Source organism: Macrotis lagotis, chromosome 1 (assembly GCF_037893015.1).
Source record: "Macrotis lagotis isolate mMagLag1 chromosome 1, bilby.v1.9.chrom.fasta, whole genome shotgun sequence".
NCBI classification, from domain to species: domain Eukaryota; kingdom Metazoa; phylum Chordata; class Mammalia; order Peramelemorphia; family Peramelidae; genus Macrotis; species Macrotis lagotis.
The window spans coordinates 270,232,627-270,260,138 of NC_133658.1; the positions used below are offsets into that span (position 1 = coordinate 270,232,627).

Consider the following 27,512-nt stretch of genomic DNA (forward strand, 5'->3'; position numbering starts at 1 on the left):
AAAAATATTCATAGCAGCCTTGTCTGGAGTGGGAAAGTATTGGAAATTGAGTGAATGTCTATCAGTTGGGGAATGGCTAAACAAATTGTGGTATATGTATGTTACGGAAAACTATTATTCTATTAGAAACCATGAGGGATGGGAGTTCAGAGAAGCCTGAAAGGGTTTGCATGAACTGATGCTGAGCAAGATGAGAAGAACCAGAAAAACATTATACACCCTAACAGCAACATATGGGGGTGATGATCAAACTTGATGAACTTGCTCATTCCATCAGTGCAACAATCAGGGACAATTTTGGGCTATTTGCGATGGAGAATACCATCTGTATCCAGAGAAACAATTGTGAAGTTCAAACAAAAATCAAAGACTATTACCTTTAATTTAGAAAAAAAAATCCGTTTTCTTATTATGTAATTTCACTGTCTCTTATAATTTATTTTTGTTCCTTAAGGTTATGATTTCTCTCTCATCACATTCAACTTAGATCAATGTATACCATGGAAACAATGTAAAGACTAACAGACTTCCCTTCTGTGAGGGGTGGGAGGAGGGAAGCAAGAATAGGGGTAAAATTATAAAACTCAAAATAAATAAAATCTTTCTTTAAAAAAAAGATTTTTACATCTATATTCATTAGAGAGGTCTATAATTTTCTTTCTTTGTTTTGACTCTTCCTGGTTTAGGTATCAGCACCATATTGGTGTCACAGAAAGAGTTAGGCAGAGTTCCATCTTCACCTATTTTGCCAAAGAATTTATATAGAATTGGAACCAATTGTTTCTTAAATGTTTGATAGAATTCCCTTGTGAATCCATCTGGGCCTAGAGACTTTTTCTTAGGGAATTCAAAAATGGTTTATTGAATTTCTTTTTTCTGAGATAGGGTTATATAAGTATTTAGTTTCCTCTTCATTTAACCTGAGCAACTTATATTTTTGTAATATTCATCCATTTCACTGAGATTATCAAATTTATTGGCATAGAATTGGGCAAAATAATTCTGAATTGTTACTTTAATTTCTTCCTCATTGGTGGTGAGTTCATCTTTTTCATATAAGATACTAGCAATTTGGTTTTCTACTTTCTTTTTTTAATCAAATTAGCCATGGGTTTATCAGTTTTATTGGTTTTTCATAAAACCAGCTCTTGATTATATTTATTAGTTTACTAGTTACCTTGCTTTCGATTTTATTAATTTCTGCATTTTTAGAATTTCTAATTTGGTATTTAATTGAGGGTTTTTAATTTGTTCTTTCTCTAATTTTTTTAGTTGTATGTTGAGGTCAATGATTTCCTCTTTCTCCAATTTATTCATGTAAGCATTTAAAGATATAATATATCTCCTGACAACTGCCTTGGTTGTATCCCATAAGTTTTGGTATGTTGTCCTGTTATTGTCATTATCTAGGATGAAATCATTAATTCTTTTTTTATAATTTGTTGTTTGATCCAGTCATTCTTTAAAATGAGGTTATTTGGGGCAGCTAGGTGGCGTAGTGGATAAAGCACCGGCCCTGGAGTCAGGAGTACCTGGGTTCAAATCTGGTCTCAGACACTTAATAATTACCTAGCCGTGTGGCCTTGGGCAAGCCACTTAACCCCATTTGCCTTGCAAACCCCCCCAAAAATAAATAAATAAATAAATGAGGTTATTTCATTTCCAATTAGTTTTAGGTCTATCTTGCCTTGGCCCATCATTGCCCATGATTTTTATTGCATTATGATGTGAGAAGGGTGTATATACTATTTCTGCCTTTCAGCATTTGATTATTAGGTTTTTTTTTTATTTGGTTGGGGGTTTTTTTTTAGATTTTTCAGGGCAATGGGGTTAAGTGGCTTGCCCAAGACCACATGGCTAGGTAATTATTAAGTCTCTCAGGTCAGATTTGAACCAGGTACTCCTGACTCCCAGGCTGATTATTAGGTTTTTATTCCCCAGTACATACATGGTCAATTTTTGTGTAAGTGCTATGTACTGCAGGAAAAAAAAGTATATGCCTTAATATCCTCATTCAGTTTTCTCCAAAAGTCTATCATGTTTAGGTTTTCTTACATTCTATATACCTCCTTAATTTCCTTCTTGTTTATTTTATGGTTAGATTTATCTAAATCTGAGAGCAGGAAGTTGAGTTCTCCCACCAGTAAAGTTTTGCTGTCTATATCTTCCTATGACTTATTCAACTTCTCTAAGAATTTGGATGCTATACCACTTTGTGCATACATATTTAGTATTGAAATTGCTTCATTGTCTATGGTACCTTTTGGGAGGATATAACTTCCTTATCTCTTTTTTTTTTTTTTTTTTTGTTAAGAAACCAATGTTTATTTTCCATCCGCAGTTTTCCAACACTATTAGAGCATCTGGGTAAAACTTAGGACCACTCTGTGGTAGTTCCTACCCATTCAGTGGCCTGAGCAGTAGGAGCTGCAGACCAGTCCTCAGTATAGCCGGTTGAGCACTCCAATCTTCAGTAGGGAACTACTGAATGGGCACAGATGGCACCTGGACGCCCTCAGACCAATCAGCCACCTCTGGCTGAGCAGCAGTGAATTCTGGGGCAGGTGCAGTCCATTCACCCTGAAATTCCTCCTTTGTCACTGCCTTCTCAGCTGTGGCCTACTCTTCCTTTTCAATCTCCTCTGGATCTCTGTAGAAGTAAAGATCAGGCATGACCTCCCACGGTGCTCACGGGAGACTGTACCACGCATCCGCAGGACTTCTTGGGCCAGCATCCACCACATCCGAACCACTGAGTGAGCTCCCTTGATGTTACATGGAATGGCAATGTCCACATAGCGAAGTGGGGAGTCTGTGTTGCACAGTGCAATGGTTGGAAGGTTAACATATGATGCTTCAGTCAAAGGCTGATGATCTGCATAAGGATCAGTGACCACCAAGAGGCGAGGCTCCCTGAAAGCTGCCTGGATCTGGTTAGTGAAGGTGCCCGGGGTGAAGCGTCCAGCAATAGGTGTGGCGCCAGTGGCAGCAGCAAATTTCAGAACAGCTCTCTGGCCAGTGTTCCTGGATGAGATGACACTAACATCAGCTGGATTTTCAATGGCAACAATGGCACGAGCTGCCAGCAGAAGCTTTTCCCAAGTTCTCTTCAAATTAATGATATAGATGCCGTCACTCTTCCTTTTGTAGATATACTGTTCCATCTGGAAGTCCAAATTGGTGCCACCCAAATGGGTGCGCGCAGCGAGGAATTTGAGGACATCCTCCTCCTTCATCTGCAAGACATCCAGGGCTCCAGACATTGTGAAAGTTTCCCTTGAAAGTTACGACGGAAACCGTGAACAACGCCGTATGGACCCCTCTTCTGGGCAGCGCAGAAAGCTCCTTATCTCTTTTAATGAGATCTAATTTGCAGCTTCTTTGTCTGAGTTAAGGATTAGTACCCCTGCTTTTTTCACTTCAGGTGAAGCAAAATAGATTTTGCTCAACCTTTTACCTTTACTCTATATGTATTTCTCTGCTTCAAATGAGAGTTTCTTGTAAGCAGCATATTGTAGGATTCTGGTTTTTTAAATTTTTTTATTTTTATTAAAGATATTATTTGAGTTTTACAATTTTCCCCCCAATCTTGCTTCCCTCCCCCCCACCCCCACCCCACAGATAGCACTCCGTCAGTCTTTACTTTGTTTCCATGTTGTACCTTGGTCCAAATTGGGTGTGATGAGAGAGAAATCATATCCTTAAAGAGAACAGAATTCTCAGAGGTAACAAGATCAGACAAACCAATGAGATATCTGGGTTTTTTTTTCCAAATTAAAGGGAATAGTCCTTGTACTTTGTTCAAACTCCACAGCTCCTTATCTGGATACAGATGGTACTCTCCTTTGCAGACAGCCCAAAATTGTTCCCAATTGTTGCACTGATGGAATGAGCAAGTCCTTCAAGGTTGAACATCACTCCCATGTTGCTGTTAGGGTGTACAGTGTTTTTCTGGTTCTGCTCATCTCACTCAGCATCAGTTCATGCAAATCCCTCCAGGTTTCCCTGAAATCCCGTCCCTCCTGGTTTCTAATAGAACAATAGTGTTCCATGACATACATATACCACAGTTTGCTAAGCCATTCCCCTATTGAAGGACATTTACTGGATTTCCAATTCTTTGCCACCACAAACAGGGCTGCTATAAATATTTTTGTACAAGTAATGTTTTTCCTCATCTCTTCAGGGTATAGACCCAGTAGTGGTATTGCTGGGTCAAAGGGTATGCATATTTTTGTCGCTCTTTGGGCATAGTTCCAAATAGCTCTCCAGAAGGGTTGGATGAGTTCACAGCTCCACCAACAGTGTAATAGTGTCCCAGATTTCCCACATCCCCTCCAACAATGATCATTATCCTTCCTGGTCATACTGGCCAATCTGCGAGATGTGAGGTGGTACCTCAGAGAAGCTTTAATTTGCATTTCTCTAATAATTAATGATTAAGAGCATTTTTTCATATGGCTATGGATTGCTTTGATCTCTTCATCTGTAAATTGCCTTTGCATATCCTTTGACCATTTGTCAATTGGGGAGTGGCTTTTTGTTTTAAAAATATGACTCAGTTCTCTGTATATTTTAGAAATGAGTCCTTTGTCAGAATCATTAGTTGTAAAGATTGTTTCCCAATTTACTACTTTTCTTTTGATCTTGATTACATTGGTTTTATCTGTGCAAAAGCCTTTTAATTTAATATAATCGAAATCATCTAATTGGTTTTTAGAGATGTTCTCCAACTCTTCCTTAGTCATAAACTGTTCCCCTTTCCATAGATCTGACAGGTAGACTAGTCTTTGATCTACTATTTTGCTTATAGCATTGTTTTTTTTATGTCTATGTCCTGTAACCATTTGGATCTTATCTTGGTAAAGGGTGTGAGGTGTTGGTCTAATCTAAGTTTCTTCCATACTGACTTCCAATTATCCCAGCAGTTTTTATCAAAGAGGGAGTTTTTATCCCAATGGCCTGACTCTTTGGGTTTATCAAACAGCAGATTACTATAATCCTCTCCTGCTTTTACACCTAGTCTATTCCACTGGTCCACCACTCTATTTCTTAGCCAATACCAAACAATTTTGATGACTGATGCTTTATAATATAATTTTAGATTGGGTAGTGCTAAGCCACCGTCATTTGCATTTTTTTTTTCATTAAGCTCCTGGCAATTCTTGACTTTTTATTTCTCCATATGAATTTACTTACAATTTTTTCTAACTCATTAAAGTAATTTTTTGGAATTTTGATTGGTAGGGCACTAAACAGATAGTTTAGTTTTGGTAGAATTGTCATTTTTATTATATTCACTTTCCCTATCCATGAGCAGTTGATATTTGCCCAGTTATTTAAATCTGATTTAATTTGTGTGAGAAGTGTTTTATAATTGTTTTCAAAAAGAGAATTCTGAGTCTGTCTTGGCAAATAGACTCCCAAATATTTTACACTGTCTGAGGTTACTTTGAATGGGATTTCTCTTTCTAGCTCTTCCTGCTGTTTCTTGCTAGACATATATATAGAAAAGTTGAGGGTTTATTTTATAACCTGCAACTTTGCTAAAATTGCTAATTGTTTCCAGTAGTTTTTTAGATGATTTCTTGGGATTGTCTAGGTAGACCATCATGTCATCTGTGAAGAGTGAGGGTTTTGTCTCTTCCTTCCCAATTCTAATTCCTTCAGTTTCTTTTTCTTCTCTAATTGCTGATGCTAACATTTCTAATACAATATTGAATAGTAGTGGTGATAATGGGCACCCTTGTTTGACCCCTGATCTTATTGGGAATGCCTCTAGCCTCTCCCCATTGAATATAATGCTTGCTGATGGTTTCAGATAGATACTGCTAATTATTTTAAGGAACAGTCCATTTATTTCTACACTCTCTAGTGTTTTTAATAGGAATGGATGCTGTATTTTGTCAAAAGCTTTTTCAGCATCTATTAATATGATCATATGATTTCTGATAGGTTTGCTGTTGATATAATTGAGTCTACTAAGTTTTCCTAATATGAACCAACCCTGCATTCCTGGAATAAATCCTACTTGATCATAATGTATTATCCTAGTGATGACTTGTAGTCGTTTTGCTAAGATTTTATTTAGGATTTTTGCATCTATATTCATCAGGGAAATAGGTCTATAATTTTCTCTCTCTGTTTTAACTTCCTGGTTTAGGTAACAGTACCATATTGGTTTCATAGAAAGAGTTAGGCAGAGTTCCATATTTCCCTATTTTTCCAAAGAGTTTATATAGGATTGGAACCAGTTGTTCCTTAAATGTTTGGTAGAATTCACTTGTGAATCCATCAGGCCCTGGAGATTTTTTTTTTAGGGAGTTCAATAATGGCTTGTTGAATTTCTTTTTCTGAGATAGGGTTGTTTAGGTATTTAATCTCTTCTTCATTTAACCTGGGCAACTTATATTTTTGTAAATATTCATCCATTTCACTTAGATTATCAAGTTTATTGGCATAGAGTTGGGTAAAACAATTTTGAATTATTACTTTAATTTCCTCCTCATTGGTGGTGAGTTCACCTTTTTCATTTATAATGCTAGCAATTTGGTTTTCTTCTTATTTTTTTTAATCAAATTGACCAGAGGTTTATCAATTTTATTAGTTTTTTCATAATACCAACTTTTGGTTTTATTTATTAATTCAATAGTTTTTTGCTTTCGATTTTATTAATTTCTCCTTTAATTTTTAGAATTTCTAATTTGGTATTTGATTGGGGATTTTTGATTTGTTCCTCTAATTTTTTTAGTTGCATGTTTAGTTCATTGATTTCCTCTTTCTCCAATTTATTCATATAAGCATTTAGAGCTATAATATATCCCCTGAGAGTTGCTTTGAATGAGTCCCATAAGTTTTGGTATGTTGTTTCATTCTTATCATTATCTAGGATAAAATGGTTAATTCTTTCTATAATTTGTCTTTTGGTCCACTCGTTTTTTTAAAATGAGGTTATTCAGTTTCCAATTTGTTCTGGGTCTATATCTCCTTGGCCCAGTATTGCATATGACTTTTATTGCATTGTGATCTGAGAAAGATGTATTTCCTATTTCTGCCTTTCTGCAGTTGATCATTAGGTTTTTATGTCCTAGTACATGGTCAATTTTTGTATGTTCCATGTACTGCAGAGAAAAAGGTATATTCCTTTCTATCCCCATTTAGTTTCCTCCATAAGTCTACCATATCTAATTTTTCTAACAATCTATTTACCTCCCTAATTTCTTTCTTGTTTGTTTTATGATTCGATTTATCTAGATCTGATAGCGGGAGGTTGAGGTCTCCCACTAGTAGAGTTTTGCTGTCTATGTCTTCCTGTAATTCTTTCAGCTTCTCCTCTAAGAATTTGGGTGCTGTCCCACTGGGTGCATATATATTCAATATTGAAATGACTATTGTCTATGGTACCTTTTAGGAAGATAAAGTTTCCTTCCTTATCTCTTTTAACGCTATCTATTTTTGCTGCTGCTTTGTCTGAGATAAGGATTGCTACCCCTGCTTTTTTTTACTTCAGGTGAAGCAAAATATATTTTGCTCCAACCTTTTACCTTTACTCTATATGTATCTCTCTGCTTCAAATGAGTTTCTTGTAAGCAGCATATTGTAGGATTCTGGTTTTTGATCCACTCTGCTATTTGCTTACGTTTTAAGGGAGAGTTTATCCCATTCACATTCAAGGTTATGATTACGAATTCTTTATTGCCTTCTGTGCTATCTTCCCTCTGTTTGTATTTTTCCCCCTTTCCCCCCCTTTTATCCATATTCCCCAGTATTTTGTTTTTGAATACCACCCCTTTCAGTGTGTTTGCCCTCCTATATCACACCCTCCCCTTTCTTTCCCCTTTCCCTTTTTCCATTTTCCCTTCCCTTCCTTTTATTATTTCCCCTTATTTCCCCCACTCCCCTTCCCTTTCTCCATCCCCCCTCCCCTTTCCCCCTTTTAATACTTGAAAGGTTAGATGTTTTATAAGTTAACTGAGTACGTGTAGGTTGACTTTAAGCCAAGTCTGATGAGAAGAAGATTCAGGTGTTTCTCCTCTGCTCCCTTCTTCTCCCCTATTACCATAGGTTTTTTGTACCTCTTAGTGTAATGATATTTGTCCTTTTCAATCCCCTCCCTCCTCGCGTCTCTTTCCTATCCCCCTTTTTAGGGAGGTAGTGTATTTTTTTAGATCATTCTGTCTTTGTCATAGAAAATTCTGAGTGTCTGACCCTTCTAGTTCAGTATATTCTATTGAATAGAGTCAAAATTCCTGAGAGTTATTAGAGTCTTTCTCCCAAGTGGGGTTAAAGCCAGTTACATCCCATTAGATAGTAGTCTCATGGATAGGTTATGGACGTCCATCATTTCTGGCTAGGTATATTCTCTTTGTTAGAGTTACATTTCTCAGGATTTATGAGAGTCTCTTTCTCTCCCCCCCCCCCCCCCCCCATGCTGGGATATAGCCAGTTTCAACTTACTGGATTGCATTTTTTTTCTTTTACCGCCCCCCCCCCTTTTTTACCTTTTCATGTGTCTCTTGAACCTCCTATTTGGTGCCTAAATTTTCTGTTTAGCTCTGTTCTTTTCATCAGAAATTTTTGGAATTCTTCCATTTTGTTAAATGTCCATCTTTTTCCCTGGAAGAGAAGGCTCAGCTTTGCAGGAAAGTAGATTCTTGGCTGCATTCCAAGCTCCTGTGCTCTTTGAAATATCTTGTTCCAGGCCCTTCGATCCCTTAAAGTTGATGCAGTCAGGTCCTGCATGATCCTTACTGTGGCTCCTTGATATTTAAATTGTTTCTTTCTGGCTGCTTGCAGGATTTTCTCTTTTATCTGATAGTTCTGGAGTTTGGCCACAACATTCCTTGGTGTTTTCATTTTAGGATCTTTTTCTTGTGGGGATCGACATACTCTTTCAATAACTACTTTGCCCTCCAATTCCATGATATCAGGGCAGTTTTCCATTACTAGATCCTGTAATATTAAGTCCAGGCTTTTTTTTCTCTTCAATATTTTCAGGAAGTCCTATACTTTTCAGGTTGCCCCTCCTTGATCTATTCTCGAGGTCAGTGGTTTTGTTGATGAGGTATTTTACATTTGCCTCTATTTTTTCTATATTTTGATTTTGTTTAACTGACTCTTGCTGTCTCATGGAGTCATTAGTTTCTGTAGACTCCATTGTTTTTTGGGGGGAGGAGTTTTCTTTATTAAACTTTTGCAACTCCTTTTCAAATTGGTCAGTTCTACTTTTGAAAGAGCTTTCTATTTGACCAATTGAGGTTTTGAGAGAATTAATTTCTTTTTGCATTTGCTCGTTTGAGGATCTGAGAGATTTATTCTCCTTTTGTGTTTGTCCAATTGTACTTTGTAAGGTTTTGTTTTCTTGTTGTAAGGTATTAATTGTCTTTCCCAAATTTTTAAGCTGCTTCCTTATTTCTTCAAGGAAGTCTTTCTGTGCTGGAGACCAGATTGTATTCTCCTCAGAGGTTCCAGGTCTCTCTGAGTTGGGGTCTTTCCCTTCCAGAAATTTTTCTATGGATCCACCTTTCTGCTGACCCTTCTTCATTATGCTAAGACCTTGAGTTGGGGAAGGGCTGGTTCACCTAGGCTTGGGATCGCCAAAGGCTTTACTGAGTGCAGTTTCTGTGGCTGGCCAGTAGGAGGTGCTGGTTGCCCTCTCTGGAGTGTCTGTGACCTTGGTTGGTAGGCCTTCTCCCTTTGCTTGAGGGAAGGAATTGGAGCTATTGAATTCTTTTGCCTTCAATCAATGGTGGGCTTTACCCTGGCCTGAGGTCATTCCTCAGCGGGGCTGGTTCTTTTGCTTACACACCTGGGCCTGAGGCAGAAGTAGTTTGCAATTGTTTTGGAGGAGGTATCAGTGCAGTGGAGGTGTGGACTCAGAGTTTCTTGGACCTGAGGAGCCCAGGGATGGCTTCCGCAGCTCTCCTGCACCAGACCTCTCCCCGCAGCCTCTTCCCCAAGCTCCAGGGGGACAGCACCAACATCAGCACCTCTGCTTCCCCGCAGATCCAAGCCCCTTTAGTCCAGCCCCACCGCTGATTCAGCAGGTCCTGCTCTCAGGCCCTTAGACTCCTGGTTCCAATTCAGCTGTTAATCTGGCTGATCCAGGGCTGTTCCTCCCTCGGACCCCAGACTCACCCACTGGTACTCAGCCAAGGCTGCTGCAGGAGACAAATCCTGAGGTAAATGTTCCTCTCCTGGCTTTTCTTTCTGGGTTTCCTGGTTTGGATTTCTTTTAAGAGGTTTTTTTCATGTGATATATGGGGAAGAGATCAGGAGACTTTAGAACTGTGCCTGTTTTCTCTCCACCATCTTAGCCGGAAGTCAGATTCTGGTTTTTTTAATCCAGTCTGCTATTTCCTTACTTTTTAAAGGAGAGTGAGAGTTCATCCCATTCACAATCAAAATTATAATTACTAACTCTTTATTGCCTTCCATGCTATCTTCCCTCTGGTTATATTTTTCCCCTTTGTTCACTTTATCCATATTCCCCGGTATTTTGTTTCTGAATACTACCACCTTCAGTGTGTTTGCCCCCTTGGATCCAACCCTCCTCTCTTTTATTTCCCCTTTCCCTTTGCCCCTTCTTCCTTCTGTTAGTTCTTCTTTTCCTCCCCCTCCTCCCCCTTTCCTCTTTTAATACTTGAAAGGTAAGACAAGTTAACATATGTTAACTTTAGGCCTAATCTAATGAGAGTATGATTCAGGTGGTTCTCACCTCCTCCCTCCTTCCCCTCTATTGCAATAGGTCCTTTGTAGCTCTTTATGTAATGTGATATACCCCATTCAATCTCTTCCATCCTCCCATCTCTTTACTATCTTCCCCCCCCCCCCCCCCCCCCCGTTTAAGGAGTTATTGTTTTAAAATCATTTTATCAGTCATGGATAAATCATGAGTGTCCATAACTTGTGCTAAGTATATTCTCTCTATTAGAGTTACAATTCTTAAGAGTTGTGAGAATATTTCTCCCAGGTGAGAATATAGCCAGTTTCACCTTATTGGATAGCTAGCTGTTTTTTTTCTTTACATTTTCATGTGTCTCTTGAGTCTGCTGTTTGAAGTCTAAATTTTCTATTTAGCTCTGGTCTTTTCATCAGGAAAAGTTGCAAGCCTCCTATTTTGTTAAATGTTCTTCTTTTCCCCTGGAAGAGAAGGCTCAGTTCTGCTGGATATTGAATTCTTGGCTGCATTCCAAGCTCCTTTGCTCTAAAGATTATTACATTCCAGGCCCTTTGATTCCCTTAATGCTGGTGCAGCCAGGTCCTGTGTAATCCTTACTGTGGCTCCTTGTTATCAATTTAGATAAAAAAAATTTAGATAAAAACCAATTTAGGTTTTTCTGACTGCTAGCAGGATTTTCTCTTTTATCTGATATTTCTGGAATTTGGCCACAATATTTCTTGGTGCTTTCCTTTTAGGATCCCTGTCCAGAGGGGATCACTATATTCTTTCAATAACTGTTTTGTCCTCTGATTCCACGATATCAAGGGCAATTTTCCATCACCAAATCCTGTAATATTGAGTCCAGGATTTTATTCTCTTCAATGTTTTCAGGAAGCCCGATGATTCTTAAGTTGTCCCTTCTCGATCTGTTTTCAAGTGTTTTGCCAATGAGGTATTTTACATTTTCTTCTATTTTTTCAATTTTTTGATTTTATTTAACAGATTCTTGTTTCATCTCATTAAGTAATTAGTTTCCAAAGATTCCATTCTTTTTTTTTTTTTTAGAGAAGAATTTTCTTCATTTGCCATTTGCAACTTCTTTTCCAGTTGGTCAATTCTATTTTTGAAGTTTTCCATTTGCCCAATTGAGGTTTCAAGAGAATTTTAGTTTTTTCACAAAGCTAAGTAATTATTAAGTGTCTGAGGCCGGATTTGAACTCAGGTACTCCTGACTCCAGGACCAGTGCTCTATCCACTGTGCCACCTAGCTGCCCCTTCCAGTTGATTTTTTAAACTCCTTCCTGATTTCTTCTAGGAAGTCCTTCTGGACTAGAGACCAAATCATATTTTCCTCCAGAAGTTATAGGAACTTTTTCTTCAAGATAGTTGCCATTGGATCCCCCTTTTCGATGGCTTTTCTTCATTTTCCTTAGATCTTGTGTTGGGGGAGGGGCTGGTTCGCAGATCTTTGGTGTTGAAAGCCCTAGAGGCTTTGCTCACATGTTGTGACTTAGTAACTTCAAGTGGACTGGTCAGTAGGGGGTGCTGGTTGCTTTCTCTGCAATGTCTGTGACCTTGATTTGAGGCCCTCTCCCTAGGCCTGGAGGGGGTCTGGGTGCAGCTGGATACTTTTATCTTTAAACAGTATGGGCTGTGCCCTGGGGAGAGGTAATTAAATCTCCCTATTCAGCTGAGGGAGCTCTGCTGCCCACACCTGAGCCTGGGGGGATGGGGGGGCTGTTACTGTGTTTGTTCTGGAAAGAAGGGCCTGGTGAAAGTATGGAGCTTATGGCCCCCCAAGCCAAGCAGACTGATGTCTAGCTTCACTCTGCTAATCTCTGTGCTGGAACTCGCTAGACCATTGTTCCCATAACCAAAGCCTCAACAGCTTAGGTTGATACTCTGGCTTCACCCCTGGCGCCCCTGGGCTGACTCTCTACTGTCTGCCCCCCTGGTTCACCTATGCTCCCTTGAGACAGACCTTTTTGGTAGATCTTTTTCTGGCTTTTGTTGATGAAATTTCTGTAAGGGGGGTTCTTTTATATTTTTTAAGGTGTTTTTTTGTAAGGCAAATGGGGTTAAGTCACTTGCCCAAGACCACACAGCTAGGTAATTATTAAGTGTCTGAGACCGGATTTGAACCCAGGTACTCCTGATTCCAGGACTGGTGCTTTATCCACTGCGCCACCTAGCTGCCCCTCTCTTGTATTATTTTTGAGGGAAACCCAGGAGACCTTAGCACAGTGCCTGGCTTCTCTCTACCATCTTGGCTGGAAGTCCAGATTTAATTTAATGACTGAGTTTTGCTCTACCTGTGGAGTTAAGGTTTAGGCTGGTCCTGTTGCTACTTTCTTTCTGGCATATTGAATGTTATATTCCAAATCTCTGGGAGAATCTGGGAACAACATGTTGCAAGTTTTCTGTGCTTCCAAAGTGGTTTGATCCAAGGCATTTTAAACATTGCCCTCCTGGACTGAGCTCTGTAAGTTTTTGGTCTGGGTTTGGATTTGAACAACTGGACCCTGCTATTGTACTCAACCCTTTGCAATGAGATGGAAAGCTCTGCTGGTTCAAAGTGATAGAATTTTAGCCTCTCTTTTAGTCTGGAATTTCTGTGGTAGATATTCCTCTCTAGACTTTGAATCGGGCTAGATGTTGGGACCGAGACTACACTGCTTTTAGAATGTGAGCCACACCACTGTTGCTTGCTTCTGAACTTCCTCCTTTCTCAGTAGACTGGACAGGACCTTCCTAACCAGGAATGGCACCCTAGGGCACAGATCTCCTTGTTTCACCATGATCCCAAACTGTGGAGAACCAGAACTCACAGTTGGCCCCCTATTCTGTATTCTGCTTGGGTAACCCAGTGTAGATCTGGAATATTTTGCCTTGGTACACCATTTCTCTGTGGGTACTAGAGTGTGTGGTATGCTTCTGGTTAGATCTTGTCCTCAATGTCTGTGTCTACTTTCCTTCCTGACTTGGGCTGGATAAATGACTTACTGTGATTTTTTTTTCTGGATTTCTCCATCAGGATTGGTCTGATGCATTTTCTAGATGAGAGAGAGAGAGAGAGAGAGAGAGAGAGAGAGAGAGAGGAGAAAGCTTATTTTACAGTTACTTCCTTCTTCTCCCAATAGTGATAGTCAAAAAATTACAAAGAGAAAAGTAAGACATCTTTCTTTAAATTTTTTTATTTTTTTAGGTTTTTGCAAGGCAATGGGGTTAAGTGGCTTGCCCAAGGCCACACGGCTAGGTAATTATTAAGTGTCTGAGACTGGATTTGAACTCAGGTACTTCTGCCTTCTGGGCCAATGCTGTATCCACTGTGCCACCTTGCCACCCCCTGAGACATTGCTCTTAGAGGAAAGATTGAAATTAATTATATAATTGTCCCCCAATACTATATAGTTTATGTAATAGAAAATAGTCTTATTTAATCCTGTGGATTACTTACAGGCTGTAGCTGCTTTTGCCGTTTCGGCTGTGGCTTCTCAGTGGGAGAGGACTGGTAAACCTTTTAATCCACTGCTGGGGGAAACATATGAATTAATCAGGTAAGAACAAAGAAACAAGTAAATATTACATTTCACTAATAACTTAAAGTTGGAATTCCTTTAGGATATCAAAAAAATATATTTCATCAGTATCAGTTTTTCTTCTCTTAGAATAAATAAATTGTTCTTCAAAAGATCTTATTAAATATTTTGAACTCTATAGAAGTTATCTCATAAAGATAAAATACTGTTTTTAAAACCTTAAAACTTTAGTAATTCAGAATATAAGGGAATACAGTATTACAGGACTTATTTAAATGAATCTACTTTGTAGAATATTTTTTAAATGTAGCTTTATGTGTCAAGAACTGGATATATCATGTCTAAATATAAATGTTAATAATATGCAAAATGAGGTAACTTTATTTCTGTACCTCCCTTCCAATATTAATTTAATGAATTTTGTGAAAAAGAATAATTTAGGATTTACCTGTATTACACAATAATAAACATAATACAAAATACTGAATTTTGTCACTTATTTTAACTTTTAACCTAATATCAATCATCTCTTAGGCTATTATTACCTCCACTTTTGAAATAGTAGTATGAAGATAAATGAGTTTTTTTGTAGAGTACTAAGCCTCTTGACTAACAGGAACTATTTGAGTGCCATTGTGCCTATTATCTACTAAGCACTATAGCGGATTAATAAAAAAAAAGTACAAATTCTAACTCTTACCCTCAAAAAATTATAAATGAGTTGGAAAAGACAAAAGTAATAGTTATTAAATTGGGACAGCTAGGTGGCACAGTGGATAGAGCACCGGCCCCGGAGTCGGGAAGACCTGAGTTCAAATCCAACCTCAGACACTTAATAATTACCTACCTGTGACCTTGGGCAAGTCATTTAACCCTACTGCCTTGCAGAAATAAAAGAAAAATAGTTATTAAATTACCAAGATTTTTCTGGTACTGTTTTCTGCCTCTAATGAACTATGTGAACTTTCATAGTCCTCTTAATTCATCTTGACTTTAATTTCCTCATATTTGATTTGACTAGGTGATCTTCAAGACCCTTCTAGCTCTAAAAGTTTAGATAACAAGTGCTAAATTAAGTGTTATTTACTACAGGTGCTAAGTTGCTGATGTTCTTCAATCATTTCAGTTATGTCTGACTCTGTGTGACCCCGTTGAAGCTTCTTGGCAAAGATACTGGAGTGGTTTGCTATTTTCTTCTCCAGCTCATCTTAGAGTTGAGAAAACTAAGGCAACTTGCCCACATAGCTGGTTAGTGTCTGAAGCCAGATTTGAACACAAGACTCTAGGTCAAATGCTCTCTCCACTGAGCCATCTAGTTATCTAAGCTATACAAATTCAGAAAAGGACAGATACTACTCTTGGTCACTATACTGGCCTACTATTGTCAAAGAAGGTGGGAGAAACAGGATCTTAGAATCATATGTATAGAGCAGGAAGGGATTTTCGAATTCACTGTGTCCAACCCCTTATTTTTCTGATGAGGCTTTTGAGTTTTCAAGAGGTTAAATGACTTGTTTAAGGTCAAAGAGGGATAAATGTGCAAGAAAGGATCTAACTTAGGTTTTTTCTGATTTCAAGTTCAGATCTTTATCTTCTAAGCTGTATGTTTCTCATAAGACATCAAGGAGGAATAAGTATAACTTGCAGAAAAAACTGAGACTTGTCTTCCTCAAGCTATTAGTGTATATTGTAGAATAGTAGCAAATAAAAAGAATATTTTAGTTAATTGAAATATTGAATTTGTTGGAAGATTATTAAGAAAAGTCCTTTAAAATCACATTTTAAGACATTCTAATAATAATAGTTCCCATTTATATAGCACTTTCAGGATTATGAAGTGCTTTACATACTTTATCTAATTTGAGTCTTAGAACAACACTATGAAGAAGGTACTAGTCTTACAAAATAATGAAAATTGAAGCTGTGTGACATTAAGTGACTTGTTCTAGATATTACAACTACTAAGTGGCTGAGGCAGGATTTGAACCTCTGGACTTTTCTGACTACAAGTTCCACTACACTATGCTACCCTTTCTTTATGATATTGGAAACAAGATTGAAATGTATTCAAGCATTGGGGATATAAGTGAATTAAAATATATCAATCAACTTTCTGAAATAGTGCTAAAACTAAAATAAATGAAAATGTATTCAAGTCCCAGTTTCAACACTAACAGCTGTGTGACCACTGACTTTCTCTTAAATCTCCTTGTCTTAATATAATGGGAATAATAATATAATTATTTTAAGTAAAATGTTCTGTTACTCTTAAACTGCTATATGATATGAATAATGTGATCATTACTACTCTGATTTTTATTATTTATTTGTTTGTTTGTTCATTTATTTATTTATTTTTTATTGTCTTGTAGGCAGGATGCCTTGAGGTCAGAGATCAGATCCTTTTTCTGAAATGTACTCTGTGACCATAGACATATCATTTTACCTCTTAGTACACCTGAGAAAGAAACCAACCATAGACAGTTACTGCTTATGATATTTGTCCTTCCTTTTTTTTTTTTGGCAAGGCAATGAGGTTTTTATTAAGTATCCGAGACCAGATTTGAACTCAGGTCCTCCTGACTCTAGGGCTGTTGCTCTATCCCCTGTGCCACCTAGCTGCCCCTTGTCCTTCATTCTTTTTTTTTCTTTCTTTTTTTAAAATTTTTTTTATTAAAGATATTATTTCAGTTTTACAATTTCCCCCCCCATCTTACTTCACTCCCCTTGTCCTTCATTCTTGAAGACAGTAGCTATATATAATTCCAAGATAGGATCAAAGATTTAGAGAGGTGATATGAAAGGCCAGTTCATCCAGCTTCCTCATTTCATTTATAGCACCTAAAACTCTTAAGTTATAGGTCAATTGCTGATTTGCATTGGTAAAAACATATATTTACAACACCACACCAGTAAAAACTTATTTTTAGGACAAAACACTTTTTTAAAATAGTTCTTTTATAATTGAATGTGTTATTGTATCTGAGCATCAGTTCTTTTGGATACAGAATTATAATATATACATTATAGGAGATTGTGTTGACTGTGGGAAGTCAAGAAAGATTAAGAAGAAAGAAAAGATCCTTAACATCATTTTGTTTTCTTGTAATTTCTTCTTCTAGAAGTGAAGTATAGAATTTCTAGTTGACTGAAATTTTAAATAGAGAGGGTAGATTAGCTATTATTGGTAACATGAATGTGCCCATTTTGTCCACTTAAATCAGCACTATCATGTATGAAGGCAGCAAAAAATGTCATACTTCCCAATTCTCCTCTGTTTTCTGACCAAGTCTTTAATTTCTCTGCTCCCTAGATGGTTCAACTGACAACCTTTCTGTGTGTACAGCTAGTGTTTGAATACTATCTTGATTTTTCATTTGATTTAGATGCTCACTGGCACAGAAGAGCTGAGCAGCTGCTCTTGAAATTTCATTACCTTTTGAGAGAGCTTGAGTAGTTAACAGGAATATATTATATATGCTTCAGTGCTTCATTTTATTATGGATACTGGAGTCCATGTGATCACAATCCTATTTTGTTAGAACTAGGAAAAGAACTTTAGAAATCCAGTCTTGTTTTACAGATAAGGAAACTAAGGCCCAGAGAGAAATGTGTATTTATACTTCTGTATTCATGGCATTTTTTTTGTTATATAAATATTTTATTTGTTTTCCAATAATATTGCTTTATAATAGCAGTTTCTACCAGTCATTTTTATAAAGTTTTGAATTTTACAATTTTCCCCCTCGCTTCCACAAATATATCAAAATATATTTGATAATATTTACATTTTTCCATGATATGCATTGATCAAGATTGAATGTGTTAAGAGAAAAAACATATCCTTGAGGAAGAACTAAAATACTAGAGATAGCAAAATTATGTAATGCAAAAGACAACTTTTTTAAAAACTGAAGATAATAATCTTTGATCTTTGTTTAAACTCCACAGTTCTTTCTCTGGATACAGATGGTAGTCTCCATCACAGATACCCTTAAAATTGTCCCTGATTATTGTACTGATGAAATGAGCAAGTCCATTAAGGTTATCACCCCATGTTGCTGTTAGGGTATGTGATGTTCTGGTTCTGCCCATCTCACTCACTATCAATTCAGCTCATAGCACTCTTGATCCTGGCTAGATTCTCTTTACTTTTGTCTTACTTTTTATATTTTAAATATAAATTTGATAACATTCATTAAATTTTTATTAGTATTTTGGTTGCTAAAAGGCAAAATATAGAATATTTTTAATTTACTGTATAATGAAAAATTCCAGAGAACAGATCTTTTTAAAGGGATGAAATATTTTCAGAAACTTGAAATATTTAATAAAGCACAACACCTAATGATGTCTGTCTTCATGAACTTATTTAATTGAATTAAATGTCACAGACTGATAAAATTATTGTTCCATTTTTGAAAGAAAAAACCCACATCTGGTAAGTCATATTTAATTCTTAGTTTTGTCAAAGAATGTGTTACCATTTCGTTTTACTTGTAAGACCTTGAACAGTCTTTCTAATATGGAGGTTACATAAATAAGCTAAGCCATTTTCTAATACTTTTTTTTCCCTACAAGTTCCTCTTTTATAGCTAAAAATATGCTTTCTTTTCTTGGCTTCTGAGCATTCATTTTGTAAATTACATCCTTTGGTAGGCAGGTTTTTAAAATCTTATGTTTAAACGTTCTTTCCTTTCCACAAAATACTTCTGGTTAATGACTGGAAATTCTAATTCTAGTTAAGTTAGTAATTATGTGGTTTAGCTTGTATAATTTTTAATGACTGCAACTGTGGGTGTATTCACAGTACCTGAACAATTATCAACTGACATTCTTATATTGCAAGAGGATTTTATAAATCATGTCCCTGACCAGAAATATATTGGTCTATAAGAAATTCCATAAGAATATCTTCAGGAATGTTCTAAAAATGCCTGAAGATATGTTGTAACAGGAAAACCTTTTTACAATGTAAAATGGTTGCTTTCTTGGGCAGTAGTGGGACTTCAGGCATGGAGCATCTTCAAATTTTAAAGTTAATGTTTTAACATTTTCTTATACCTACATCTGTTAAGTAGGTGAATTGCTGATCTGAATTGGGATTTCCTGGAATTCTTGTGTCAGATATAGTGCAAGAGCTTCTTATATAGGTTTTGATAGTTCACTTTTTTTCACAAGCTGCTTCTTACTATAAACTCTTAATTATTCTAATATAATACCAAATACTAATTTCATGAAAAATATCTAGAAATCCATGTTGAGAGTTTTTCATATTCCTTTCTTTGTCGTGTTGTCAGATTTGTTTCTTGTTCTTCTAAGGTGAAATAGTGATGTGTTTTGTCAGCATGTTGCCTCTTAATACAGTTTGTTGAAATTAAATAATTATGTTTTAAATATTTCAGTCTGGAATTATAGAACATATATGCTCCTATTTCCCACTCTGCTTATAAAAGGCCAAGAATTGGGATGTATTCTAATCAAATCTCAAATAACATCAATTTACCACTGCCTGCTCACTGATGGAGCTATGAAAATTGGTGTAGATTCAATATTTGTTCTGATTTATGGGTTGACCTTTATTTGTTTCAATTTCATTAACTGATTTTGTTTGAATTAATGTGCTTTATCCTTTCCATATCCCTACCCCTTTTCCCTTTTTTTTGGTTTATAGGGATGATTTAGGATTCAGATTTATATCTGAACAGGTCAGTCACCATCCTCCCATTAGTGCATTTTATTCAGAAGGTCTCAATCAGGACTTTATCTTTCATGGCTCAATTTATCCCAAATTGAAGTTCTGGGGAAAAAGTGTAGAAGCAGAGCCCCGAGGAACAATTACACTGGAGCTTCTCAAGTAAGTATTGGGTAATTTAGCTTATGTGTCTCTCCCCTTAAAAAGAGAGATGAGCTATTTCTTTGAAAGATAATTTGCTTAATAAATATCTCTGTCTTGTCTTTGTGTCCACACCCATATATTTTGATATGATAGATTAATTTATTTCCTCTACTTGACCTAGGTATTGAAAAAAAATCCCTTTTAATTGATATGCTTTATTAGTCTTTTTAATACTAAAAGTTAATTACAAATTTAGAAATTGTTATATGATCTAGATTTTAAGTGAATCTGGAGAAGTTTTTCAAATGTTTGGCTTCTCAAAAACTTTCTAAACATTTTATGTACTCTTAATAATCTCTAATCATTTGTTTAGTATAAGTAGAACTTTTTAATTTAGTAATGAATAATAAGGTTAGAAGATAGTCTCACAGTCAAAAGTTAACCTAATTATTTGAGTATAGCAATATAATTTTAGAGACAATCAGCATAATCATTTCCAGGAATGAATTATCAAATATTTATACAGAATTTGTAAAGCATTGTTCTCAATATTTAGGGAAATACAAAGAAAAGTTTAAAAGTGGACTCTGTGCTAAAGAATTTATAATTTATTAAGGTAAAACATGTATACAAATATATATTTATCATAGTCTATTTGTATATAAAAGAGGTACAAACAGATTATGAGGAATTCTAGCTCAGAAATCATGGAAGGTTTTTGCAGGATGTGGTATTTTGAGCTGGACTTTGGATAAAACATGAGTATTCCACAAGGCAGTAAATACTGAGGATGAGGAAAATCAAGGCATTTAGAAAAACAGTAGCTAGTCCAAGTGGTTAAAACATAAGGTTTGTAATTAAAGATAGAAAAGTGGGGTTTAAATGTGCTTTGAATATCAGGCTAGCAATCTGTCAACAAGCATTTATTAAGTTCTTATTCTAGGTCAGGAACTGTGCTAAGAAACTACCTGAGTATATAAAGAAAGATTCTCCCTATTTCCCACCCCCTGGGGAAACAAAATCTTTTCAAGAAGCTCACAGTCGAATCAAGATAAATATGCAGGATAAATTGGAGATGATCTCAGAGGGAAGGCACTAAGATTTAAGAGAGTTGGGAAAGGCTTCTTGTAGAAGGTGGGAATTTAGCTAAGATTTGAAGGCATCCAGGAGACAAAGCTTTGAGAAGGGAGAAAGTTCTAGGCATGAGGGACAGCAAATTAAGATGCCAATGTTGGGAGGCATTAGGAGCACCTAGGAAGCCAGAATCACTAGATCACATAACAAAGACACATATGTAAGAAGACTAGAAAGGTAGGACAGGACTAGTTAATGTAAAGCTTAACAAATTAAGGGTTTTATTAGGAAGACAATGGAAAATCACTGAAGAGTCAACCAGTAGAGTTCAACCAGAAGTGTTTGTAATTTAAAAAAAAATTATTCTGACATTCTGACTTTAGAGTAAAGTTTGTACTATAACTAGGAGAAACTACAAGTATAGAGATTGATAGGTCAGTTTTTTCAGGAGTCTAGTTGAAATGTAGCTCACTGGGGGCATTTCATTTTGGCAGTTAAATCCTCATGCCATCGTATAAGAATCCTGAAGCCTTGCTATAACAAAGGACTCATTACTACAGAATTGGAATCAACCAAATACATCAGTATTGCTCCATCTCCAAGGAAATTATAATAGCCTTCTCCCATGACAGTCCTAGGACAGGCACCTTGAAGATAGTGATATAGAGAGGGTCTTGGCCAAAAACAAAAAAAAAGTTGTCTTTTTAAGACAAATGTGTGACTATAATCCCTTAGTAATACTTTTTATTCTTTGTTATTATAGTTGTAGATTCTGTTGAATTCACCTTAAGACATTAAACCATCTTTTACCTAATCTGGGTAACTTGAATCCATGCGTTACTGAACACATTTGTTTTGATGTAGTAAATAACATAATGGGTTTCATGCTTCAGCAATTAGATTGTGCCTTCTTCCAGCTCTAGGATGCCATGATCTAATTTTTGCTAGTAATTTAGCTACTTAAGATATTTAGCATAGTACTGGCCACATAGTAGGCATTTGACAAGTGTTGACTGATTGATTGGTTTATGGTAGTTTCACTGGAAATATAGACTGCTTATTTTTTAAGTCTAGATTTCTGTTTGTTCTTTTTCTCCAAGAAGGGACATTTGGTAGTAATCATGAATAAAAAGAAAATAGCTAGAATAGTAGTGTTGTATAGGTAGAAGATACTATTTTGAACTTTATGGGACAGTTCCTTATACTTCTAAATTTTCACACCAGTGAGCCTCAGGTTCTAAAATATTGCTTTTCTGTGAAGTTGTCCAAATAGAAACACTTTGGACAAGTTCATAGAAAAGCAATTTTCCTTTGTCTCAGTCTTTTATTGCTTATTAGCTTTCCTTGACATTTAAGTAAAAGGCTTTGTTGAGGTTACAAAGGAAAGAAAAAACGAATTTCAAACGAATGCTAAATAAATAGCCCCTATTGAGGGAGTTCAAAGAAATATTGTACTCTTCCACAGGGTTTAAGATCATTATGATTTAATTCTGTTTGGGATTTTGCTTTGGATCATGCAGTGAGTTTGCTTTTCTGGCCTCTGACTTGCTTATTTTTTGGCATCTTTCATAGACATAATGAAGCCTACACATGGACAAATCCTACCTGCTGTGTACATAATATAATTATTGGCAAATTGTGGATAGAACAGTATGGAACAGTTGAAATTTTAAATCACAGGTAATAGAACACAATTGTGAAGTTAAATCATTTTTCCAACTGAAAGACACTGACCATGTTTTTAAGTAATGACCAAATAAGATCATGACTTGTTGTCTATTAATATCCTAAAAGGAACTTAGAACTTAGGTATAACTGAATTCAAGTCTAAACTCTGTCATATTTAACCATGACCCACAGTAACTTACAAATGCTGAGCCTCATTTATAAAATGTGTATAAATTGCATTTATTCTAACTACCTTCAAAGTGGCAGTGAGGAAAATACTGTGTAAATTATAATGATAATAAACATATTTAATGATATAAATATATAAACATGTTGATTCTTATTTTTATACAATTATCTTAAACTGTTACATGTGTCATCTATTATTCCTTTAGTTTTTCATGTATTCTTATTTGTTGCACTGAATTATAAACTCTTTAAGAACAAAGGTCCTGTCTTATTTATATTTATATCCCAAATCCTAGTGTAGTACATTGCAGAGGATGAGTATTCAAGAAATATTTGTTAGATTTGATTTGTGATTGATGCCATCATACAGTTACACAATTTACATTTTGATCAAAGCTTGGCTAATCTTGTTTTATTTTGTTCTTCAATTCAGTAAACATCTATTTTTATGTCAAAATATATACAAGGCACTGAAGATACAAAGATGAAAAATGACAGTGCCCCTGCTTTCTAGGACTTCTTTGTAGTCTAGTAAAGGGGACAAAATGTGCATGGGTTAACACAATTACAAAGTAATTTGGTAGGGGCAGCTAGGTGGCGTAGTGGATAAAGCACCGGCCCTGGACTCAGGAGTACCAAGGTTCAAATCTGGTCTCAGACACTAATAATTACCTAGCTGTGTGGCCTTGGGCAAGCCACTTAACCTGTTTGCCTTGCAAAAACTTAAAAAAAAAAAAAAGTAATTTGGTGTATAGGAGAGATCAAACAGAATGACATGAGAAGTTAAAGGAGAGAGGAATAACTTTTAACTGGAAGCATCATGGAAGAGTTTGTATGGCAAAAGGGATCTTAAACAAGCATTGAAGAAGTATTTCAAGATTTAGAGATATGATACAGTGAGAGATAATCTGTTATGGGGAGATTTGGAGGATCTAAGGAATATGAGGAATAGCATATACAAATGTAAAAGAGAAGACAAAATCAGGGAACAAGAAATTACTGATTTTTTATTAGAGCACAGAGGATGTGAAAAGAAGTATGGGACTAGATTGTAGAAGAATGCCAAATGAACTTGTCTTTTATCCCATGAGCAATGGGATTTTTGAGCATAAGACTTTGGTAGTAGTAACCTTGACTTGATTAAAGAGGGGAGACACAAAAAGCAGAGACACATTTTAATGGACTTTGGTAGTGGTAACCTTGACTGGATTAAAGAGGAGAGATACAGAAAACAGAGACATATTTTAATGGACCAGGCAAAAAAGATAAGAGTCTGAACCAGAGTTTTAGCAGTGAAAGTAGAAAAGGGAATGTTTAATCAATCAATGAGTACAAAGCATTGTATACAATGTACACAAAAAAGTTAAAAAAATCAGAATTTATTTCTCTCTTTCATTTTCCCACCCAACTAGTTTCCAAGGTTTTGAAGTGAAATGAATAGGATAATGCCAATGCCATTAGCAGAATTTGGTAGTTTAAAGGATTAGGTTTTGGAGGGAAGAGTTTTGTGACCTCCCTATGTAGATTACCAAATGTCTCATTTGGAAGTACAAACAAGAAAGGAAAAAAAAGCTTGGTGGATTAAAGTGGGGCAACTGGGAAAAAAACCCTCACAAAACCAAACCCATAAGGGTTTCTTGGAGAGGAAGTTAAATGAGTTACAAGAAGACCTAGACAGCAAAACTATGTTAGTGGGGTGACCTAACCTCCCTCTCTCAGAATTAGATAAATCTAACCACAAAATAAACTAGAAAAAAAGTTAAAGACATGAAGTAGAATTTTAGAAGAGTTAGATATGATAGAGCTTTGGAGAAAAATAAATGGAGATAGAATGGAATATGCCTTTTTCTCTATAATACATGGCACCTATATAAAATTTGGCCATGTGTTAAAACATTAAAACTACACAATCAAATGCAGAAAGACAGAAATATTAACAGATCATGGTGCAATAAAAATTATGTGTAATAATGGGTCACTGAAAGCTAAATTACAAATTTTAAAGAATGAAAGGGTCAAACTGCAAATCATAGAAATAATTATTTCATCCAAGACAATGACAATAATGAGACAGCATACCAGAATTTGTGGGATGCAGCCAAAGCAGTTCTTAGAAGAAATTTTATATCTCTAAATGCTTACATGAATAAAATAGAGAAAGAGGGAGATCAAAGAATTGGTCATGCAACTAAAAAAAGTTGTAAAAGATCAAACTACAAATATCCAATTGAATACCAAATTAGAAATTCTGAAAATCAAAGGAGAGATTAATAAAATTGAAAGTAAGAAAACTATTGAACTTATAAATAAAACTAAAAATTGGTTTTATGAAAAAAAAACTGAGCCCCCTGAAGAATTTGGTTAGGTTATAAGTTTAATTAGATGACTTCTGAGGTCTCTTCAGTTAGATTCTGTGCTGAGTTCTATTGAAAATATGAGACTAGAGGTCAAGGGGAAAGATCAGGGTTAGTCTAAAAGATTTGAAAGTCTTCTACATTGAGATAACAATTGGAGTCAAGGCAGCTGGGGTGAAAAGGGAGAGTGAGTGAGTGTGGAGAGAGAGAGAGAGAGACAGACAGAGAGAGAGACACAAGAGAGAGAGAGAGAGAGGAGAAGGAGGGAATACATATGTATAGGATAGAAAAAGAATATATCTCTGTTGTGTGTTTATGTGTGTGTGTGTGTGTGTGTGTATTAAAAAACCCCACATAAATTGGTTGATTGGTTCGTTGATTTTTGTACTTTGTTTTTGTTGAAGACCAAAATGACATCACTGTGTTAGAAATGAGTTACAGTGTGTTTGACCGTGATTGATCAAACCAATATGAATTTGGAATTCTCTACCATAGGTTGGGCACAAATAGTCCATGTGAACACCTGAAGTATTTACTTTGAACTTGAGAATCTCTTGTTTCTTTGAGCTGCTTCATTTCTGCCTTGTTTATAGAGCACAGCATCCTCTCTGAGGGCATAACATGCTGGGTGGTCCTGTGCCAGGGTCTTCCATGCTGCACAATCAATTCTAAAATCTTATTTATTTATTTGTTTTAGTTTTTTTTGCAAGGCAATGGTAAGTGGCTTGCCCAAGGCCACACAGCTAGGTAATTATTAAGTGTCTGAGGCTGGATTTGAACTCAGGTACTCCTGACTCCAGGGCCAGTGCTCTATCTACTATGCCACCTAGTCACCCCAATTCTAAAATTCTTGAGAGACCTTCAATGTATCCCTGCAAGTCTTCTGATCCCATCGTGAATGCTTGCCCTGTGTGAATTCTCCATAAAATAGTCATTTTTGCAAATGTATGTTCAGTATTTGAACAAGACCAGCCCATCATAGTTGCATTCTCCATAGTATCACATATGTAGCACAAGCTGAGTGGTGCTTGGCCAGGTGGGACTAGAGAATGGGAATTGGGGAAGGTAGAGACTTAACTGCTGGAGATTGAAACTGGAAACTCTGCATTTTGGTCAGGTATAGTGTCTCTCCTGAATGTGTTTCATGCTTCTACCATTTGGGGATGTACTCTTGTATGATAGCAAGGCTTGAGTTTAGTACCTACAGGAACCTAATCATCTTTTTTTCCATAGTCATTCAAATTTTAGAATTAAAAGAAATATTGGTCCTCTTGGAGTGACAGGTCAGGACTTAATCCTGTTCCTAGTTATCATAGGATACATATCCTCTATCCATTTTGTCATTTTCTGTTCTTTGGCAAGTATATTCCGGTTCTTTATAACCTTATTTTTGTGCTTCAGTGTGAGGTCTACTGAAGTAAAAATCCTCTTTCCTTCTTTTCTTTCCCTGTACTCTTACTCAAATGGACCTCACTTCTCTACTCCTCCAAAGTCCATATACTCTTCCTTCTTCCTGTTTCCTAAAATGCTTGTCCCCTTTTCTCTTGTCATTTCACTTTTGTCTTCTTTTTATCTTTTTCAGTAACAGAAACTTGATTGTCCAGAAATTTTTATGGTGTTCTTACTTCCTAGCATTGAGTGTTCATTATATCATACTAATCCCCCCTCATTTCCTCCCACCTCAAGTAACTATATTTTCCATCCTACATCCATATTCTCCCTTTACACTTAGCTACCTCTTTACTTGTGGTTTCATCTGCTGACCTTGAGTCATTCTCCCTCCTCTTTTCTCAAGCAATTTAGTGCTTAGTACCAGACTTAAATTATTCCTTTCCATCCTCAATCCTTCCCTTATACTTGAATCCTTCTACATATTTGTTAGTGTTTTCCCATGAACATACTGACATCCCATTTCATTAATCTTCTAAACTCCCATAAACTCCATCTTCATTCTACTTAAGCCACACACAAGAATATTCATTTTCTTGAATTAACCATAACTCTTAACTGTTCTAACCAGAATTTGGAATTTTTCTCTTTCGATGGGATCCTTTGCTCTTTCAGCCTTTCATAATATTTTACCTTTCCTAAAACTATTCATCCTCACTCTGCTCCTCCTTCTGTTAACCTCTTACCTTTGCTCTGGCCTTATGTCCCTCCCTACATACATATGTTGTCAGTTGCTT

The 27,512-nt window shown here is 36.2% G+C and overlaps 1 protein-coding gene and 1 pseudogene across 5 annotated transcripts in view; one reads left to right on the forward strand and one right to left on the reverse strand.

Moving 5' to 3' along the window:
- LOC141504975 (proteasomal ubiquitin receptor ADRM1) overlaps positions 1–27,512 on the forward strand; it is a 163,941-nt gene that overhangs the window by 93,353 nt on the left and 43,076 nt on the right. For all 5 annotated transcript variants that reach the window (XM_074210410.1, XM_074210413.1, XM_074210409.1 and 2 more), the window contains 3 exons: positions 14,123–14,220; positions 19,877–20,059; positions 22,688–22,795. In XM_074210410.1, the coding sequence (XP_074066511.1) occupies positions 14,123–14,220; positions 19,877–20,059; positions 22,688–22,795 (389 nt within the window). The remainder of the gene's footprint in view (positions 1–14,122; positions 14,221–19,876; positions 20,060–22,687; positions 22,796–27,512) is intronic.
- On the reverse strand, positions 2,296–3,330 carry LOC141516154 (small ribosomal subunit protein uS2 pseudogene; annotated as a pseudogene).